A 23,133-nucleotide genomic window follows, 5' to 3' on the forward strand; every position below is an offset into this window, starting at 1 on the left:
GCTCGACAGACATGTTTGCAATTCATAGACTTTTTCTCAGGAGTTTACAAGAATACATTTCTTCAATGTCATCCATGAGTTTACGTGCGCTTGAATGAACGAGGACTGTGTCCTCGCTAAATGTGGCTTACAGATGTCCTCAGATGAATAAATGTGTCATTACTACTTTGTCGAAAATAATCATTAGTCCAGGATGTATGTGATTATGACAAAGTTACAACCGGCTAAGCTTAGTATGATAAGTTGAAAGTTGGTATGTGGTAGGTGATCGTCACAGTGTTGTGAGCAAGCTGCATTGAAATTGAAAAAACTCCAATATCTACTGCAAAACTTTCTCGCAAACCTCTGAAGACAGTTGCAGCTGATTGAAATAAACATTTTTTTGGGGGGGAGGTGATAATGACAATAAACCTGTAAGAAAATATGTGCTTTTTTTGAAGCATCTGAAAAAGAAGAATCTGTAAAAATATAATGAAATACTTGTATTTTCAAATTTAAGATTATAATTCATACTATATAAATGTAGGTATCATGAGCTACCTGACTAAATCCATTTCCCGTTCTTCCATAATTGAAATTGAAAACACATTTTAAATTATTATTTACAACCTTGTTAAAGGGCAAAATATGTACTATGTACTACCAGGTCATTTCTTTTGTGCAATAAAGCTAAGCTTTAATCACCATATGAATCCCATTGGACTACTTAGAGTTTCTATTTATTTTTTATTTTTTACTTTCGTGAGCTTTTAGCTTAAATTCCGAGTGAAATGTGAACATTGAATCCCACAGGTCACGCAGAAGAACACGCCAGCAAGCCCTCTGGCTCGAGGATTACCACCACAATCCCTGAAGCTCAGAATGCTCTGGAAATGGAACAGGAATAAACAGGGATAAATAAACCATTTGAGTCAAGGGACCTGAGTGATGGCAAGGACAACCCTAGCTGTGTTAAATCACATGCACATGACAGAGATGGATGCCACCCAGAAGACACTTGCAGAAGTGGGACAGCAAGGAGAGACGTTCACGCACATGAGCAGAATGCAGACAAAACCCCATGAACAACTGTGTTGCATTGACCTTAAACAAGTGCTTTCATCCACTGCGACCGCTTACAACGACAAAACCTGCAAAAAGGAACTCTTTGTAATTCATACACTCAACACCTGCTGTAATGAGTGCAGATGAGCCAAAGTTTTAGCAACATCCCACGTTTTTCTGTTACAAGAAAAGTCATCCATTCAACATTATCATATAATTCATTTTAGATGTACACGATTGAGATTGTAAACATCATGAAATCAAGTGTTATGGGTCGGAAATTTGACCTCAGAGTGACGGCAGCAGTTTTACAATAGCTAAGCTAGCAAGTTCACCATTTAGTTGAAGAGATTAAACTTTGACTTTCATTTATACAATAGTCTATTTAATAAATGTCAAAATATTAGTTCCATTTTCAAGAGTTTATGAAGCGGTCTGAAACAAGGCGCCTGTATTAACCACTTCTCAAATCAAGTGTTCAATTTAAATTAACCATGCTTTTTAAAAACCTCTAAAATGTATCCCATCACTGGAAAAATATATTTCAGAGACATATACTTGCAAAAGCTTCATTAAAACGAAAAGAAAACGTGGGAATCTTCTTAACCGAAAAATAAAGGCTATTATAGTTTGTTTTCATTAATCTTATCCTTTAATAAATAGATACAAACAGGAGAGGTTCTTTTGTCGGACCAGAGTAAGATGTGGTTTATTTATAAGTGTGCTGGAGCAGACTGTGTTCATTCTTTGGTTGACCTGAGCTTTTTGCTCTCAGACAGGTGTTTCAACAGCGAGCCTGATTGATTCACAGTCGCTCAAACGCAGCCAATTACTGCCTAATGCCACTGACTGAGAGCCAATTCAGCCGGCAGCATCCGTGCAGCTACATGAGACACAACCCAGCGCCCATCATTGATGCTGAATAAGGACGTTGGGAGGATTATGGATTATGTTCGCAGATCAATAAATCACGTTCTTTCACTTCATGCCTCTGTTCTTCCACTTTAGTGACAGTTTTACTTGTTACTAGATGACAATAAAAAAAAACCTGCTTGGCTTGCACAAATCTCTGTGCGATCACGCTCAGCAATAATGCTGACAGTGGCAGATTATCTTCCAGATGTATGATGGTGCTCTTTAGGTGACTTTGTATGAAAGTAATGAACCGAGAATTTATGGAAGTCAGGGAGGTCGTTCACCTCCACACAGAGACAATAGAAGGGATACCACAAACACATTTGTTTTCTTGACTCTTGGTCACCCTGACTCTGAGATAACACAAGGGTTAAATATTTATCTTGAATGTATGAGTCTGTTGTTTATCAATATAATCATCTATGTTTGTCTAGATTATATGTGCTTTTGACCTCCATCTGGTTTCAGTACCTCAATCTATTTTGGCGGCAGGTAAACAGTGCATGGTATTTAGACGTGTTCAGGGAGGAGCACAGATTGTGAGTTGTTGACTAAGAATCAGCAAATATAACCGGTGGAAAAGGAAAAGCCCTTATTTTAATCCAAGATTAAATGCACCATTATTTCAGGTAGAGTTTGGAGAAGCTCAAGTGCATGAAGTTCGATCAAAGAACGATGCCACTAATTCTTTACACCTGGAAGATCATAACAGTTGAAAATAACATTAATTAAACACACAAAAACACACAGTACTAAACTTAATATTAAACATTATGATTAAATCTCCCCAATCAGCCTTTGAACGGAACAACCAATGAGGTCTGAGATATGTTTGATGAGATTAAAATAAACTGCCAGAACCCAAAAAAAACAACCCGAAACTCATAGAATTGTATCACTTAGACTCAAAAGTAGAAGAAGTAGAAGAGATTGCCGGAGATCAAGGACATCACAAAGTGTCCCCCTAGAGCCTGCTAGCTAGGCGCGACGGAGAAAGTGTGAGGAAATGCAGAGGGTTCAGCTGCTCCTGCTAAATGAAAGTACACTGAACAAACAGAAATAGCCCGGTAGGTTTGATGCGTTTCCCTCACACTGAGCTCTAATCTTATTACCAACAGCAACAAAGGAAAAGAGACAAATGGCAGGAAAAGGAGGATGTTTGGGCCAAATGAAGCCACGGAAAAAAATGTGTTTGATGGACGAGGATATAAAGGATGGAGGCAGAGACCAAACACGTTTCATTAAAAAGCACCTGAATTCAGATAAGATCAGAACATCTTGCAAAGAAAGGAGGAGAAAGATTGACAACTAAATTAGGGCCGGAGTAATTTTTCTGCCAACATGACAGATAAGTCTTGTGAATTATCATCCACACAGGTTTTCATAACTTTTAGAAAATATATTTAATTATTTTAAGCCAATCGCTGCATAGGAGAGAGAGCGAGATCTGGGTCACCCAGGGTTACCAGTCCTACCACAGGGCAAACAGTCGAACTACCAACCCAAGATTTGTAGAATGTAGTGTCAACAATAATGCTATTTGTTTTATGGGTGAAAAACAAATATGCCTCGGGGAAACCACTGAAAGCAGAAGGAGAACTCGGAACCAATTAGCCTCCTTCTGTGGCACCTCAATGTAATCCAACACATTTATGGTTAACCAAAACCATGCAGAGATTCCATCCATGCACAGCACAGTGAAGTTTAAACAATGAAAGTTTGTTTCATTGGAGTAACACATCATATCCCCCACAGCTCAGACAGCTACACCACATGTAGCACACTTTTAACCAAGTGAATTGTTGTTTCTTTCATCAAGTGAAGGCATTATCTGACCGCAGTTTTAAAAACAGCCACATTGATATTTAAATGAGAAAGAGTGTTTTCTTTCTATGTGTATTGAAGCTAATAGAGCTCAGGCAGTGATCTCATCAAATGGATAAAACACAATAAACAGTCATTAGTGCTGGCCTATAAAACTAATGAAAGGTCACTGGAGGCTTTTAAACACAAAGCGCAAATAATGGAACAATAAACTTTAATTGGGTTGCTCTTCTGTTTATATTTGCCTATTTAACCATATCCTAGAATATTATTTTATTTCTACCATGAAAAGATAACTTTAAAAAGACCTTCTTGAATTTAAAGAAAACTTTTGTTTCTTCTTGTATTAAATATCTCACACCTCTAGAATTGTATCCACTTTTCCAACAGTGGTTTTCAACAGTGTTTTCTATACATTACTGAGACCATGGCTGCTGGTCTTCTGCCCACCGTTATAAACTTAAATTATGATTAAATATCAACAAGTCATTTTCATGTGAGATGCAATATTTTTTTTTTTATATAAGAATTCAAAGATCTATTTAAGAGACACTTAAATCACTACATTATTTACCCTTTAGGGGGAAAAAACCTACATGGACAACTATTAAAACATTACGAAACTGTCGTTAATCACACCTGAGTTAAATTTCTCTAGCCACACCCTGATAACTAACATACCTGTTTTCAATCACTTGAAAAAGACCCGTCTGACAAAGTGAAGTAAAAAAAAAAGACCCTCAAATACAAGATATCATTCCAAGAGCTAAATAAATTCAAAGTAATTGAATCTGGAAATGGTTCAAAAGACATATCTAAAGCTTTGGGATTCCAGTGAAGCACAGTGAAAGTCATAGACCACAAATGACTGAACAGTGATGAACCAGAGTGTAGCGACGACTCATGCAAGACGCACAAAAACATATCAAGACGTGCAGCCTTTACTTTAACAAAAGACAAAACCACTACTTATTAAATTCAAATCCATGACCTTTAGCAGCTTAGGTACCACAACACCAGTTCCCTTCTGAATGGCTGAAGAAAAACTAATTAAAGACTTTGTAGTGCAGTAGTCCTTGGTTATAGTCCTGCCCAGAGTCCCATTAAAATTCTGAAAAAGAGGGTTCATTCACGAGAACCCTCCAACATGGCTGAATTACAACATTTCTGCAGTGCTAAGTGGATGAATTTCTCCACAAACACTATCACAAACACTTGATTTCAGTTGATACCCAACCACTTATAAGGTTTAGGAGCAACCACAAGGTCAAGTAGGTTCGGATTTATTTCCCTTAGTAATAAAAAACATCATTTAGAATTTTCTTTATTTTTGTTCATATGTGTCGTTTGTAAATATTACTGTAAACATTAAAACATGCAAATACATGAAGATGAAAGGATTCATAGATAGATAGACGGATAGATGGATGGATGAAGTGGTCTTTCATGAAAACCTTTGAAAGAAAAAGGCTGATGACCTTCAACATGAATAGGTTCTTTTCAGCTTGACAATTGAAAGCAGCTTGGCAAGCGTTTAAAGGAGATGCTTGACAAGAACACCAGCTGGAGGTGTTCTCTTGAGGTCTGTAGGCGAGACAAATCAATAGTCAACTTCTCTATAGATGAGAGCTTCCCACGAGCCATCATGGGAGTGTAACGTGCTACCAAAGTACACTGTGACATCATGTAAACACAAGTGCACAGAAGGAGACTCCACTGTAGTCAGTGTTGACTACTTTCTGGTCTCCTTGATCAGGTTAATCTTTCAAATTAATAAATCAGGTGTTAATCTGCTTAACCATGCAAATACATATTGATTATCTGCTTTAACCAACACACCTCACTGAACAAGCATGACTAAAACACTTGGTTGTGAAGAACTGCAGTGGTTAACATTATCGCACTAACAAACACACTGTAGAAAACAGTGTATGTATTTTAAAAGCCCCACAATATGCCAAAATGGAGGTATAAAGACTTTATGACTGAATAAGAGAACAAATATACTTTCCATTTGCATGATCTTGCTGTAGATAAAACAAGAGCAGATAATAAACTGAAGATGATAAACATGTTTTAAACACTATAATTCGCTTTGCTGTGACTGCAGCACAAATTATTTTCCTGCTATTAAAACGTAATGCGATGTTGTGCCGCACAACAAATCTTGACATGTAATGAATAATGAAACATGTTGTGATAAAAACTGTGTTTCACTGCATTAATAGATAATTACTATTAACTACGTAGCAATTACACAATATAGTCGCAAGATTGAAGACAAGGAAACTCCAATGAAAGCATTTATTAGTCAACTAGCCTTTAACTGATCAGCCAAATGACTTGCTAACTTGTAACTTTCATTAACTTAATTACCAACTGATGAGCAATACCGTGCAATAATCAACATTATCTTATAAAATGATACAAGCCAAGTGGAAATATGAATAAACAATGCTGTAAAGACATCAGCAGGAATAAGAAAACAGGAATAAATATTCTATGACGGACAAAAACATGTAAAAGTCGTAACATGAAAATTGCATTTCACAAAAATATAAAGTACAAACATTAGACCTAAACATTTAGAGCTAAAATCATAACACAATATGACAAAAAGGCATCATGATCAACACATCAAACAAGTCCAGGTCAAGATTGTCATTTAAATATATTTTAACAAACTTCATTTGAGAAAAAGAAAATATTTAAATCCTAAAACGAAACCTAAGAGGATAGTAGATCAATGAGAGTTGAACTTAACGCTAAACTAAAGTTCAACTCCAAACAAAACACTCCACTTACCTTTCATAATGGTTCACTGGTTTTAAGTGTAATGGGCCCAGACTTAATCTGATTAAACATCTTTTAAAAGCCCGAGAGTAAAAAGATTAGAGTTAGATTTATATCTTTGTTTTGTTTTCTTCTATTAAATCAGTCGTGGGGGAATGCTGCTTATTTTATCTGATCAATGCTCTTAGAATACAATTTAAAAACAAAAAGAAAAACAATTAATGTCCGGTTGTAGATGAAAAAATATAAGTCGACAAAGACCGACACAAATCCCGCACAAGACATTCTTAAAGCTCCCACGAGGGGCCTTTAAAGAGAGAAGTAAGTCTGCGAATAGCTGATCTGACAATTACTCTCTTGCAATCAGCCGACATGCTCTGCCACGGATGGGAGTGGAGCTTTTGGTAAACCTCTTTTCCATACAGATCAAATACCCTTCTGGGACCCCGCTTATCAGTGTGTTTAGTGAATTCACTCAGTTGTGGCTCCAGACCAAAGACGACTTCACCAGGGGAGTTGAAATCCACCGTGCCTCAAAGCCTCTTAATCAAATGAGGCTATTAGCTTCATTTCAAGTGCTCTGGTCTTCCACATCCACGACCCCCACAATTCAAACTTGCATCCATCCAACACTCATAGTTTACAACTGTGTAAATTGACTAAAACTTAAATTCAAAACCATATCTGTAAGAAATCCGCTACTTTTTTTAGTAATTCAAATAAGACGGGTGAAGACGATCTACACTAACTGCTGGGATTTCACAAACTCTTGCTTAAAATAAGTATAATTTGTAAAGAGTTCATTAGCAATTAGTTTTACACCACTTGGAAGGGGATATAGCTTTGGCAGCATATAGACTATAAAAACAAGGAGTAATTACCGAGGAAATGCAGGTAATAACATATATTATGAGTAACATCCTTAATAAATTCATGTTTACAAAGGAAAACAAATGCTGGTAAAAAAAAACAAAAAAAACTTGAACTGATTTTAAACAATTTTCATGTTAAAACAGGTATAAAAAAATGTCCTACCTTCACAGTAAGTTGAGTCCCCGTGGATGGAGGCGTAGCCGTTCTTGCATTCACATTCTGCTTTGGTATTCCGGTTTTTACACTCTGAATTCTCCCCACAAAAGAGCCCCTCTGAACAAAAGTCGTAACCTGGAAGAAGAAAATTACATTTACCGTTGTTTAAAATATATATAAGAAGCTAAACAGTGTATCGAGACTGGAAACTATTCAATACATTGCTCAACAGGACCAGATGGGCAATAAATTATATACAGCTCAGGGGGGAGATAATGACTTTCCTCGTTATAAACTTTGACTTCGGTGAGGCAACAAAGGAAAAAAAGGATTGTTAATAAGAACAGTATAAAATTTTAAAAAAAATCTGAGGTTAAATCTATGGATAACAGTGTAATTATGCCAAGATTAGAGCTGAAAGGCTTCGGTTGTACCGAGTATTGAAACATGCTTCGTCTTCCGATGCCATGGTTTGGTTCCTACGAGTGATTAAAACTTAATAATCTTAGGAAAATGACTGTTAACATCAGATTGATTTGTCACTTTTAGTTTTTAGTTGTATTTATTATATATTTCCTCTGTGTAAGAAAACAGCCAGGAGGGGAAATCTACTATTTCTATTATGTCAAATGTCCTTTTCCCTTTGTTAGAATAGATCTTATAAAATTGTTATCAACATTTTTTTTTTCCGGAACCGGTATCAAAGTGAAGGTATCAGTATTAGTAATGGAATCAAAACCTTTTGATTGATACCAAGCCCTAGCCATGATATATGAAAAAAAAGTTGAAATTAATTTACAAGGAAAAAATGTTAAAGAACTAGAAAATATGTGTGGGGGTGGAGAAGATAAACGACTTTGAAAAGAGAAAAAACTTTCAATATATATAAAGAGTATTAATGACAGCACACAAATTAAAGCGATAAGTGCTAAGCAATTCGTAAATATCTTTCAGCACAGACACCATCGACTTAAGACCTTCTTAAGTTGTGATTGTCGTGGGCGCTTGACAATCGCTGCATGTCACAAGATGGCTTTTTTCCCAGTCCCACCACAGTCTAACCCTGCAGAATGCCAAAGACAGATGGACTGAGAATTCCTCTGACAGATGAGGGGGAGGCAAGATTGTTTCATGCTTAGTAGGTATGAGCTGATGTGGACCACGAGCCCATAGAAAGTGAGTGACAGGCTTTCTGGGTGTTTAAGCTTAAAGAAAGAAGCAGGAGGTCTCACCATTATTATACTTATATTTATCGCTCAAGGACGGTGCCACTGATAACATGATTGATTTGTTCGTTGACACTAAGAGAACGACACAGTTGAACGATTTAAACTTTTCCTTAATAAAATATGAATATTCACAGCGCCTGTGACAATTAAAAACCTCTCAAAGGTTTCTTTGAAAAAGGAGCATAGTGTGAAACTTGGAAATGAAAATGTGCACTTCGATGACAGTGGGTGGACGAGAGAGGATACATTTGACTCATGACAGGTTTCATGACTTTCCATTTCTGCTTGTTGCCCAAACCCTTCACTGTTTCCTCCTAAGTTGTTCAGCCACCGAGATGGCGACATACATAACACACTTCATCAATGTTGGCTTGGCTTGTACGCACTAGAGGACAAAAAATGTTTTTTTTATGTAATTGGAGTTTAAAGATTTAAATTGAATCTGAATTTTGAATGTAGTGCACAAACCACAACAACTGAACTGCAAAATGAATGAGGTCCTTACAAGAACGGAAATTAAAAAAAGGTTTTAAATAGCAAAAGAAAAAAGAAAAAAAGAAATAAAATAAATGTACTTTGAGTAAAATTCTGTCAATATTCATTTAGGGATTGAATGTTACAGTGAAAGTGCCTTGAATCACTGTCATGACTATATTTTTAAAAAGCGTTGAATTCCTGTATTTTGAAAAAGAAATTCACCAGCAAAAAAACGAAATAAACTGAAAAGCGGTGAATTTAATCACTATAATAAATCAATACAAAGTCCTCAATCTTTCCTTCAAGATCGGGTCGGCTTCAGAACCTTGGATTCCTAAATTGGCTCTCAGCAAATACAGAAAGGTTCACATATTTTTAAGAACAGCTTCTGATTTTATTTGAAGAAAACCTAACCAAGCCATTAACACTTTTAAACGATATAAAAAAAGATACCATCTATTAATTATCCAGGAGGTCAGTGAAGCATTTGTTTACACTGTGGTTGTGACATCACCCTCCATCATACATACAGTATCTCCTCAATGCAGATCTCAACTCTCCATTCCCCTCTTCTGTACACATGAAGAGTTAGCGGCGTGCTGCTTATCACACCAGCACAAGAGCACAATGCTCTGCGAATATCCACCTGCTCTCTCATCAGGACCTGATAGGGAGTTCAGTATATTTACCAAATTACAGGCGGCTATTCCTGCCATGATAGCTCAATGCCAAAGCAGCAGGTTTCCGCTAAATTGGCATCACAGGTGTTCGATATCACGGCCACCAATCTTCAGTGAAAGCCGAGCCGAAAAATCCTTCACAGAGTGCAAGCCTGAATTGTCCAGCAAACCTGCCCGTATTCTGGACAGCGAGGGGAAGGCTGACTAAACAGGAGTGGGGGAGACATACCTCTGCAAACATTGCAACACCGTCCATCGGGTAGAATCTCTTCACCGATGCTGCAGTTGAGCTCTGGACAGGTTTCCGTGACTTTCAGTAACATGCCGTTCTGGAAGTAGAAATGTAAAAATGTAGACGTCATTATGAGCAAAAGGAGTTAACCTCAATATGTGACTCGTTTGTAAGCCGGAAGAAAAGACAACCTCTGAGCCGCAGTGGTTTCAAATCAATGAGTTTAGATCAAAATGTTAAGCATTCTCTTGAGTCCTACTTTGATGTATACAAAACAAACACAAGCATGACTATAAAACAGATTTGTAGCGGCGAAAACAAAGAACTAATGAACGTCCTATAGGAGGGTGACCAATGACCTGCTTCACACATTAGACCACGAGGGAAATCAAAGTGGCACATGCTGCTCATGGACAGTATCTGCTCCATTCCTGGCATCAGGGATCAAACGAGGCCAGTTGGCAGAAGAACCAGTAGGTCCATCCCAATTAAGCAGAATTGGGATGCTTAAATAGCTTTACTTATCCGTTGACCTCTATTTCTGTTCTAAAAATAGACACCCATGAGAATTTGTGTTCACTAAACCTTTTAAATCAATTTAAAATTAACAATGGAATTCATTAATCCCTGAAGTAACATAACAATATTTAAGTAGACTGATGGTGGAATAATTTTTTTTTAATGTTTTCGCAAATTATTTTCAAGGGAAAATAGGTTGAAAAAGAACAATAGTGTTCACTTTCTTCACAAGTGTCTTTATTCTCATGTACAGAAGTGGCAGAATATTGCAAACCGGGACATAAAAGATAAGGAAGAAACCGCAGAAGATAACATTCAGTGAGTGTCGTCCTCCTTTGGGACCTTTCAGACAAAGAGTTGGCTTCTGATTCGAAGCTCTAGTGGCCGCTGTTAAACATCTCAAGGTCTTAAGTATCGACCCGAATCCTTTTGTCTTTCAATGTCGTGTTTTATAGCCAATGAAACTAAACGCTTCCTCGTGTCTTCAAAAGGATATAAATCGTGGGTTTGTCATTTGGAAAATGGAATTGTAACATTTGAATTGATAGTTTTACACTCATCAATCTGCCAGTTAATAGATGGACGATAAAAATTAATCATAAAAGGACTTTACGTTTAAAAAGTTTGATTAACTCTGCTAAGAGTCTCATGTTTTGTCTGAATTTTTCTGTCTAAAAAAAATGGATGAATATCCCATTCTCAAGAAACGGAACAGGAACAGATAATTATTTGTTGCTGGTGTCAAATGACCAAGATTTGTCACTTACACTGGAGCAGAACGAGCTGTTCCTGCTCTCTGGAGTGACTCAAGTGAGTCCGGAACATGACTTTCATGAGCCGCCCTGTAGAGCTCATTGCTATCAAAGGTACTTCACATGCTAAACAAGGTCTCAAAATAGATTGATAATAATAATGTCAGGAATTATATTGGGTTAAAAATATATATATAATCTATATACTGTATATATATATTTATATGAATACAATTTCAATGTTGTACTGAAGGGAGGAGAGCCACTTGAACCAGAACTAGGTCAACCTGAGAGTACCTGAGACGGGTGAAGCCATGTCTAACAAATGTTTCTGGGCCACATGGGTTAAATAATGAGTCTGGAAATCCACCATGTGGCTCTTTGTGAGCAATTACATGCATGCAACCCTAATTCTCCCCTTAAAACACATTCTTTAAAGATAAATTGCCTCTCTGTGAACAAGGCCCGGCTCTGTTCTCCTGATACCTGGAGTAATCACGTTCATTAGGAACTGTGCTGTGTTTAAACTGCAATTCAAATCAGCCCTTTGTTTTTGCGCTGTTCATAAGTTATTCTAATTACCTTGATATCTCATCATTAGAGAGGAGAGGCAGATTGACCAGATTGAGGGAAGGGAAGGGAAACTAATAAGGTCTGTTGGCTAATTGAATCACACAGGCAGCGGGCGACACCTGCGGTCATTATATTTTCCCCGCTGGAAGTGAAACGCTTGATGGAAATATGATGGCCGATGTAAGAGGAGGACGAGCAGGTGTTACCTTGCATTCCCTGCAGCTCCGCGATAAGAAGCGTTGGCCTTCAGAGAAAACGCGACCCATGAAAGTGCATTTAGCTGTAAAGAGTAAAGAGTAAATATTAGTGAAATAATACATTATAAGGCAACATAGTTCTTCTGTGACATCATATATTTGAAACTCTTGATCAAAAATGTTGCGGTTGAATATGAGAAGCACATGGACTGCAAGTAGAAATCACCAGTGGTAAACCAACCAACCAGCTTTTTTCCTCAAAACAGCATGAAAGGGCACCGAGTCCTGTCTTCAAATGAATCAATAATTATGTGTAATTTGTAAACTCAGCGGGAAAACACTTTTACCAAAAGGCAATTTTCCTCATTTTTCCCAACACCACCATATAACATAGTAGTTAGAACCTGACACAACATCTGCTATTTTGCAGCCCAAGTGAATTTATCACAGAAAATAATACGAATGACAGACACAACTTTTAGTTTACAAAAAACATTCAATAATAATAAGATTATATGGTCTTTGAAAATTACCCGTTTGTTTGTAAAAATGAGTTAAAAATTAAGAATTAATTTTTAATATCTACGTTTTCACAAGTGCAGGTTAAGCAAGGGACGTCCAAGGAAGATATGACTATTTATTTTGATCTTTTCGATTTCTTTCTAGAAGGTTTTGTAGGATCTGAAATATCACAAAATCATCAAAATAGAAACAACAACAAGGAGTTGCTGGTGATAACACTGGTGTTGTAGTGGTTAGGATTTGGCATAAAAATGTCCTTTTTTTGGAATCAAAGTAATTACATTTGTATCAAATCATGAAACAATCTGTGTTTCATAGTCATGAGGAATTATCCTTTTGACCTACTTTGAGTGGATTTCTTTTGAGTTATAATTGGTTATAATGAATCATTATTGGGCTGCAATTTATTATCGAGCAGTTACGCTTAATTTGAAGTCTGGTACTTGAATTGGCAATTTGAATTGTAATTTAGACATAGCTACAAACTAGTTCCACCCCACCTTGATCCATATATTAAATAATGAAGTGTGTGTGTGTGTGTGTGAAACTGAATCTGCAGTCTTAACATCCACATGAGTAAAAAGGAGCTGAGATAACTTTAAAGAAAGATTTTTCATAAATGTATATATATCAAATACCAATCTAATTTATATACAATTGAAATTGACTCAAAAGTTTAGATTTGACATGTATGGATGCTATGAGATAAAAAGCTTCTTTAATAAGATCATTTGTTTGTGACAAAGTTGTTCATGGCTCGTGTGCATAAGCAGGAGGAAAGATGGCAGCCCATTAAGAATACAACAGAGAAGTCCCTCCTGCATATTCCTCTGGCGATGAAAGCAGAAATAGAAAATGAAGCACATGATATGAAGTCCTGCTTTTCGCCTCTCTTGGGTGCAGAACTATGGAGCTCTCCATAACAACTATGAAGTGTAGCTCCCTTGTAAGCCTGTGCCAGGGCTCTGATGTTCGCATGGGAGGAAGACGAAGATGAAGAAAACGGAGGGATCGCGGGAGAAAAGGGGGGAGGGGAAAAACTTTAAAAAAGCATTATACATGAGGGAATTAGGATTTATGCTGCCATGGCTAAGCTTACAGACCCTTCTGTGCTTTAAATACGGAAACATGTTTGCATGCTAGTCTGCAAAGAAATCCGTTTCTTTTGGCGAGGAAGAGTGTAGGAGCTCCTACACGGAAAAATAACAATTTGTTGTCTACATGTGAAGACTGATGTTTGTACCGGTGCGTAGCACAATTCTCTTACTTTATATATTCACAGCAATTGGTTTTCATGATGCCTTATTTGCTGTGTATTGTCATCAATATAGTTACTATGTGATATTTTTCACTTAAGGTGTGATTGTATCCATTTATTGTCATATATCCTTTTCTGGTTTATATGACTTTGTACATGAACTTCACTTCACACCAGTTCTGGAAACTCAGTCATGGTAGAAGTATTGTGTTTTTCAAGACTGATTTCAAGCATGTTAACCATTGTGTTGTCTCAGGGTCAAGGTGACCCCGTGGCTGAAAAAAAAATTTGTATAATGTATAGATAACACAAGGGATCCCACAAACACATTTGTTTTTGGGCCTTCGGATCATCTTGAGATAACACAAGGGTTGAGTATAATTTAAAAAGGAAACATCTGAAACATAAAAGCAAAATTAAATGAATGTAAGACAGAGAAAAAAAAAATGAAGTTAACGTATAAAATTCAAGGTAAGCAGAATAATGTCTAGATGGGACACCTCTTACAATAAAAAAAAAATATATTTTTTTTACAATTAAACAACTAAAAAGATAACATAAATGAGGTGATTCAATTGAATGCTTTTTTTATAGCCAGGATAATATTATTATAATAGACAATTTCAATGTTATTATTAATACATGGACAAACAGAAATAAAATATGTACCTTATCCAAGTGTTTTTATCCTCTTTTATTTCATTATTGTTTTATGCACCATTTGTAAACCTTTAAATCATTTTTAGTATTAAAAGAAATTTGAGGGATTCAAGTGAGTTTAAGTAGTTAATGTTTTTTTCACAACGCAAATAGATGAATTGCTTAGCATCGAATCAAATAGTCATGTATTAAAATGTATTGGGAGGAGAAACGTATCATACTGAGATTTGTATGTTATCTTGTGAGGGGTTCACATGTGTGCATCATTTAACGGAAATTGCACAAAATATATTGTGCAAATGTTTCTAACCCCTAACCCGATTGAGGAATTACAACGGGAATGTATCTGATAAATATTGGTGTTACCCCCCGTGCTCATTGGCTCATGGGACCCTGGATTCATTTTAAAGCCCAACTAGTGTATCAAGGTTAATTAAAAATGATAAATAATTCATGGACCTGACGGTGAGTCGGAGCAGGTGGCCATCGATGATCGACGTGACATTGACTGAGCACCTGTTCAGTGAGAGGCGCTCTCACCCACACTCACCCACACTCACCCACACTCACCCACACTCACCCACACTCACTCACCCACCTCTGTTTAGTGCGCTACGGATAAGATGGATTCTTACTTACGTCTGCATTTCTTGCAGCAGCTCCCATCAATATGAACAGGCAGCATGTCTTCTGAACAATTTGCAGGAGGACAAAATATCCTCCGACACTCGACCACTCCATTCTGTGGAGACAAATGTGACTCTTATACAAAACAATTCGCACGAGACGGGAAGACGGTAAATGCTGACAGAGAGAACATTCTGGAGGAGCTTCTGAACACTCCTCACTCGGAACATGATTTCCTAGTGTTTACACTGCTGACAGTGCTGAGCTTGTTAAGATAAAACAGATGAATTGAAATCGTTCTTAAGCCTTCATTTACTTGTAGTTGATAAAGGTTTTTAGATAATCTGTAGAAACCACACAAAAAGCAACTAAGAGATTTAGGTTTTGGTGAATTTTTCTCTGATAAATTAGCATGACGAATGGATGCCTCTAGTATTGTTTCGCATTTCAACTCCACACACAATAGTTCTGATTTGGGAATTTAGCCCCAAAATAATATTGAGAAAACATTATTCAAAATCTGATTCAATTGACTAGATTTTGCCACAAAACAATACAGAAAGAACATAAATCAAGTGTTTTATTATGAAAACAGATTCTACAGTGATTTAATGTCTTTTTAAAATGAACCTTTATTTAGGTTTTGGACAATTTTTGCGATCAATCTTTAAGCACCAGTTTGGCACGAGTCTCAGATAAACCCTAAACTTTTCCCTGTTATTGATCTCTCGTCTCAATTGTTTGTTAGCCGGTGACACAAAAATGATACCTGATCGATACCTGCAGCACACTGTTGAACAAACGACCAAGAATACTATAAAACATGTTCCTATGCTCATGAGGGGCAATTACATGTTGAGCTCAATCCCCCCCATCACAACCTTCTCCGTCTTCCACTTGACACATTCCAGCCCTAGATCCATCCCTCAACCAGGTTAGAGATTCATTATAGAGCGGCGAAAGATGGATGCATGAATGTGGTTGCCGTCTGATGGCAGGCAGTTATACTAGCCCGGGAGGAATTCCTTCACTATTGAGGATATCTCTTTCTGCACGGGTCTCTTCATTTCATGAGTCACTGGAAATAGCTCCCCCAGGACTGCACGAGTATCAGTTAATGTTACGCTGGCAGAGGAACATAACACAAACTAACTCCACCTTGTGCTTGACGTGCGGTGTGACAGCTAGTGCGGTGCCTTGGGGGACTCGTACAGTTTGATTCAACACTATTCCGTCCACGATATATATAACGCGCACACACAAGGGCTTCTCATGGGGTCACATGCTGTAGCTCAGACACGGGGGAGAAGAAAAGACGCTAATGGAGTTCGATTAAGATCACTTTCATGTCACACATTGACCAGCACCAATGCATTTGTAGCCATTAGGGTGAATTTATTAAGAAATTATTCATGTAAGAATTGGGAACATTAACAAATTGACTGAAATGCATGAATCACAGGAAGTCCTGACTTCGAGATGAAAGATGAGGCTTAGATGATTCATAAATGTCACTCACTTTACATGCACAGTTCCTGCAGTTTTCCGTCTCCACCCACATCTCTTTATCCCGGTAAACCAGGCCGTTGGCGTTGCACGTCTTCTCGCAGTGACACTCCTCCAACTGGGTCAGTCTGGACTCGGCGTAGTTCAACTGGGGTCAACCACAGAATCATTAGAAGCATTAGACAAACTCCTGCTCTGTCACTCTCATTTCTTTTTTTTTGCCTGATTGGAAGATGCTCCACTGGGAGTCATAAAAGACAGGGGAATCAATATTCTACTCAAGACCCACCAAGTCGGGTTTGTACAGAGAAAGGACTGGCAGCCGGAATTTGGCTTGAATTCCTTATCCTGTCTGACTGCTGAGCTTTTTAGTGAATATTATTTCTCGGCTCACAGTATCTGGATTTTCATTTTGGTGATAAATAATAGACTTCAGTTCAAATGAATGTGACAAAGTAACACTGCTGACATCTAGGTTGAAAAAAATAAAAGTCCTTCGTACATTCAGCTTATACATTTCAAATAAATGTTCTAGTTTTAAGCACAGAGCAAAATAACTTTCAATATTCTTTTTATTCGTGTTGAAGCCACATTTATTATTATTCATTATTGTTCATCATATGCAGGAAAAAGTTGGGCTCTTCTGAAAAGAAGTATTTATCTGTTGAAAAGTTAAATTGCAGCACCTCAGATGGCTGAGATAGAACAGCAGACAATGGAGGAAAGTGGCTTTAAAAAAAAAATCCCTTTTAAACACTGAATAGTTTATGATCTCTACATGAATATGGAGTATGATCTTGTAGCAAAAGATGAATGAGCTCAGTGTTAATGGTAGAGTGACGGTCAGAATGGAAAAGGTAGAATAGAAGTGAGGCTGCAGACACAGATTACCCACAAACCCCTGATATCATCTTGACTAAAAGCGTTTCATCTCCCAACTTTTAATTACATAATGGGTGATAAGAAAAATAAATCCGAACTTGTGATACCGGACTTTGAAATAAAATCTTCTTATTTACTCTCTAGAATCATATTTGCATAAGCGTCATAGAAAGCCGTATAATCTGTTACGATCATGAAACCCTTGATTCAAACGAGAAAATCCTTTTACCTTCCTGACACAAGAAAACGGGGCGTTGAGCCAAACACTGTGCCTTACTTGACACTCAGCTTTGCACCAGGGATGAAGCAATTACCTAGCAAAGGATTCTCTTTATGTTGGAGTCAATGTGGAAGAAAAAAAAGACTCATTCAAAAGGTGAAATGACTGTGTGATCCCCTGCCGTGTGTCATGTGAGAAGAGAGATCAGGTGGCTGGATGTGCTTCTGCGACATCAGAGGGCATGACAACGCAGTCGGGCTTCAGATCACGCCTGTATTGTCGTGTCTGGATTCCACTGGACTTTCAACTTCTATCACTGTTTAGCTTGAAGGTCTGGATCGTCCTGGCAATTACATCACATCTTTTTTATCCACCTGGGTCAGTCGATATTCTTCCTTCTGCACGGTTTCTCATTTGTCTATAAATTACGATATTTAAAATGATCAAACAAAATGTAGGAAAAACGAACTTAAAAACATGATTATTTGCAGAGGTATGTGCTGTCTGAAAGGTTTTCTAAATAATAAGTAAGTAAGTAAGTAAATTACATTTTTAGAGCGCTTTTCCAGACCAGGGTCACAAAGCACTTTAACAATAAAAAAAAAAAAACTCAATAAAATATATACTTTAAAGGTCAGGACAACACCGAGACCAACACAGGAGTCTTAGAGACTCAAGGAAAAGCCTGAACAAATAAAAATGTCTTAAGATGTTTCTTGAAGGAGTCAGTAGACTCCATCAACTGAGAGGGAGAAGAAGATCGTTCTAAAGCTTAGGAGCAACAGCCTGGAAGGATTTATCTCCTCTGGTCCGGAAGCGTGTTCAGGAACCATCAGTAGATTCTGATTCACAGACCTAAGAGCCTGAGCTGGGGTGTAAGGTTAGATCAGATCACAGATGTAAGGAGGAGTCTGACCATGAATAGATCTGAAAGTAAGAACCAGGATTTTTTAATTGATCCTGAAAGTAACTGGCATCTAGTGAAGAGATTTAAGGATCAAAGAAATGTGAGAATGTTGAAAAACTGACCTAAGTCACCCAAGTACTGAATCAACCCTGGAATCTTATCACCAGGAGCAATAACCAAAGTTTCAGTTTTGTCCACATTTGGCTGCAAAGTGTTTTCACTCAGCCATTGTTTGAGTTCTAGCAAACAATTGACTAAGATGTTCAGCCTCCTGGGCTCAGTTTAATCAAATGAGCAGTAGAGCTGGATGTCATCAGCAAATATGTGGTAAGAAACATCAGGAAATCTCTGAATGATTTCACCCAGGGGAATCAAGTACAGCAAAAACAATAGAGGACCCAGAACAGAACCTTGAGGGATTCCACACAACAGATTCGCTGAATCAGACCTAATTTGATTGGCAGATACACTGAAACTGCGCCCAGAAAGATATGACGAGAACCACTCTAACACAGACCCAGACATTCCCACTTCATTCCTCAGTCTTCTAGGATCTAGTGATCAAATGTGTCAAAGGCTGAAGACAGATCCAAGAGAACCAGAACAGTCCATATTGTTATTGTATCTAGAGAAAGTTTTGCTGCCAAAAACAATCTCAAGTCAGATCCTGTTTAGCACTTTGACACTCCTATAATGGTGGTTTTGTTGGTTGAGGAGGCTTCAGGATATTTATCCTTGAGGCTTCTGTCGGTGTGCCTTTTTCTTCACTAGCTCTCTTGTTCTTTTCTGGTCGGGTGCGTCCCAGACTTGAGCCATCCCTGCAGACCCTACAGTGTTTTATAAGGAGGGTCACTGCACATTTTGTAATTGTTCTGGCACTTGACCTCACACATAAAACAAAATAGACTATAAGCTAGTAGGTCATGAGCATTTTAGCTTGCGACTGCCCTTTAAAACAAAAGAACAAACAGAGGGTATAACGTATTGTTCTTACCTTTAATGTCATCTTAGCAAGAAGCTCCTGTAAGTCCATGATGCCTTGTACCAGCCCCAGGAAATCACTGCATGTGGGACAGGCTCAATGGAAGAAGAGAAAAGAAAGACAAGTAAACATCTTTTCAAATTCACTTGAGGGTTATTTGTTAAAAAATGTAATGATTATCCACTTGAAATAAAACAGTTGATGTGACATTTGTATACATAATATTAACCGTAAACATACAAATAAAATATATTTTAAAAATCAGCATTTTTCTTGTTAATACTTGTTAATAAGACTGTTTTAAATAACAGCAGTTTGTTCCCAAGCAAAGTCTTCAAAGTAATGCAATTGTTTCATGGGAGGTAAATAAGGCAGTCTTACAACAAGTACTTAAAATAACTGCTCTCTTCTCTGGGATCAATCAATAGTGCATAGGTCTCCAATCAATAGCGGGGTTGTATTTATTTGGACAGTGGAAATAGAAAGCAAGTGTTGCACATCCGTCACATCTGTTTACACAGCCTTTAGCCCATGGTTGGTCTTAACACGAGGTGTGATTACATGCCTTATTGATCAGTGACAGTGACACCCCAGTGGTCTTGTATCTTAATCACTTTGACAGCCAACAGATGGAGAAACCGACAACGGAGAGAAAAGACCTGAAGTGAAACGGCAATATTAATCTGGCTGAAGCCATGTTTCTCGAAGACAGGAGCCACTAGCCGTCATCTAAGATGAAGAGTCTGCCATTAATATTTTTAAATTACAGACTATCTCAATTCGACCTCTTTCTTAGATGTGCATCATATTAATACTTACTGCGGTTAAGGTTAGGACACTGAGTGATGTAGCTGTTCGGTGCAAAGATTATTTTAACATCTTGAATGACACCCTGAAAAAGAGAAAGAAGAGGTCATTAGATAATGTGGATGTGATTAACTTTCTCTTGGTTATCATTTGTTGACACTAAAGTTAACCAATCCAGCCCATCAGAAATGAGACAAATGTGCACTTGAGACTTGAAGAACACAGTCGGTCAAGAAAACCCCTACTTGCTTTCTTAAGTCTTAGAATTATTTTTTGTATGTCAGTGGTATGCAGTGGTGTCATTGGGAGGTCCTGGAAGTCTCATGCAGAAGTGTTGTAGAAGAGTGTAGTGTAGAAGGTGAAACGTTGTTTTGCATTCGCAACCTTATGTACAATAAGGAACTGGGGGAAAAAAGAACAGCAGAATGTTTATCTCCAAAAAAAGTGGTAGGAGTGTCAGAAGGTAAACTCATGTCAAAAAGTATCTGACCAAGTTCTAGATCAGGTATTGGCTTGAGTGGCTGGATAAGGACTTTTACAACTGCATTAAAAAAACGTATATAAAATAGCTTTGGTCTTGAACAACAATTTCTCTTTTAGCATTAAGCTCAATTAGTACCGTTTCATCGCCCTATCGTAATTCAGTTGACTGGGGTCTGGCTAACCTACAAGACTACATTTCTAAGATGGCCATGATCACAAATCTGCTTCAAAAACCAATCCAAACACTACGACCATGTTTTATCTAGGGCCTCTGACTAGCCTCCATTAATCATTTTCTAAACCTGTAGTGTAACCAAGGTTGGTGAAATATGTGGTCAAGTCGGTCACTCTCAGTCCAAATTGAATCACGTCATATCTGGGTTAAAAAGATTCTCCAGCTGAGGCATCATGGAACTGGGCCTTTTTAGCACATACTCTGGTACCATTGTGGCAGAGGCATACTAGGGATCTATGGGATCTATGTTTGAACTTAAACAAATGCATTTATTCTGTCACATGTTCATCCAGTTCACACTAGAAGGTGATCAGCCAAACGACTTTTTCTAATACAACCGTAGTTGTAGTCTGTTTAATGTGAATATTACCAGCTAGTCTGGTTTTAGACGGGTTGATAGGTTAACATAAAATACCAGTGACTTCAGTTTCTGTTAATTCTTATCTTTGTGGTCACATTTAATCTTTCCCAGCCTGGTGGTTATATCTTGGTTGTAGCTTCTGGCATGTCCACAGAAGCTTGGACACAGTATTAACCTTAGGAGAGAAGGGTGAAAAGGTCTGACGCTTAAACAAACCCAGAGATAATTAGATATATTTAACAAAACTTTATTTTTAAGCAGGGAAGACGTATGAACCTGAATGCATGCACTTACAGGAGGGGCCTTTTCAATTAAAATGTATTATAAATATATTTCTACATATGTTACGAACACAAGAAAAGCAAAAATTGGCAGCGGACATAATCTAGGGTTTTATTAAAATGGATATTCTGCAAGCTCATTGCTTCTGAAAAAAAAAGAAAACTACAAAGTCATTATTTCATTGACGTCCTAAAAAAATTAAGTTATACAATTTCAATACAATTTCAATCCCTCTGCAGTTAAAAAGGAAAAGATAAAACAAATGTCTTTTTTTTGTCTGCAGTCTCCAAACCAGAGGCAACAATTACTGGAGGAATCAGTGTATTATCTTAGGCAGACTCTTTATTAAGTTAAATTTGCTTTGTTTTTGTCTGCTTTGGTTGCAACTGTGCTTCAGTGGCACAATGAAAAGAAGCACAAAACCAATGGCGGTGCAGCTATAAAGAACTTCTAATATTCTCATTACAACATTGTGATTATTCTAAATTGGTTTAAAATAGATAGTTGCTTAAGTTGTCTTTTAAGTTGTTAATGTGTGTATTTGTTTGTTTGTTCAATAAAGTGTTTTTTTGCTCTTTAGATGCCACGGTTTGTTCAAATGTCATGTCAAGAATGCAAATGAAAGATAATCCGATGAGGTATAGCATTCTCTTTTGAGTGACAAAGACAGAAATAAATCCCTAAAAAATACCGATTCCCACCTGTCAATCACTTTAAACGACAGGCCTCCTCCGGTGACTAGAGCTTAGAATGGTCGTACGGCTCAAGAAAGAAAAAAGTTTAAAACAGTGAGATTTCCCTTTTCCTTCAATTTCTTCAGAGGGGCATTAAAATTCGCCACCTCGAGCGCAGTCAGCACCAATCATTTCTCCATGATGTGTATGCAAAATCCATTCACAGTTGATTTGGCCGGGTCTGGAAGCAGGCAACACCTGCCCCTATTTCACAGCTATGGGTGCAGGGAGATGAACAGGCTCACAGCACAGATTGAGGACACACACCCACTCTGACGGCAGCATGCACACACACACACACACGTGCACACAGGAAAATGAAAGCTGGGGCCGGCAAAAATGAAAGATAGTGTGACTGAGGATGAAAATGAAGGTGTAGATCTCAAGACGTGTGGCGTGATAT

At 37.6% G+C, this 23,133-nt stretch overlaps 1 protein-coding gene across 1 annotated transcript in view; it reads right to left on the bottom strand.

Moving 5' to 3' along the window:
- LOC148077634 (protein kinase C-binding protein NELL1-like) overlaps positions 1–23,133 on the bottom strand; it is a 164,252-nt gene that overhangs the window by 80,029 nt on the left and 61,090 nt on the right. The window contains exons 6-12 of the mRNA XM_087794323.1: positions 20,648–20,720; positions 19,841–19,923; positions 16,851–16,985; positions 15,344–15,446; positions 12,274–12,347; positions 10,221–10,320; positions 7,612–7,740 (exon numbers count right to left, since the gene is read on the bottom strand). Of these exons, the coding sequence (XP_087650449.1) occupies positions 7,612–7,740; positions 10,221–10,320; positions 12,274–12,347; positions 15,344–15,446; positions 16,851–16,985; positions 19,841–19,923; positions 20,648–20,720 (697 nt within the window). The remainder of the gene's footprint in view (positions 1–7,611; positions 7,741–10,220; positions 10,321–12,273; positions 12,348–15,343; positions 15,447–16,850; positions 16,986–19,840; positions 19,924–20,647; positions 20,721–23,133) is intronic.

The sequence above is a fragment of the Callionymus lyra genome, chromosome 6 (genome assembly GCF_982586985.1).
Source record: "Callionymus lyra chromosome 6, fCalLyr1.hap1.1, whole genome shotgun sequence".
NCBI classification, from domain to species: domain Eukaryota; kingdom Metazoa; phylum Chordata; class Actinopteri; order Syngnathiformes; family Callionymidae; genus Callionymus; species Callionymus lyra.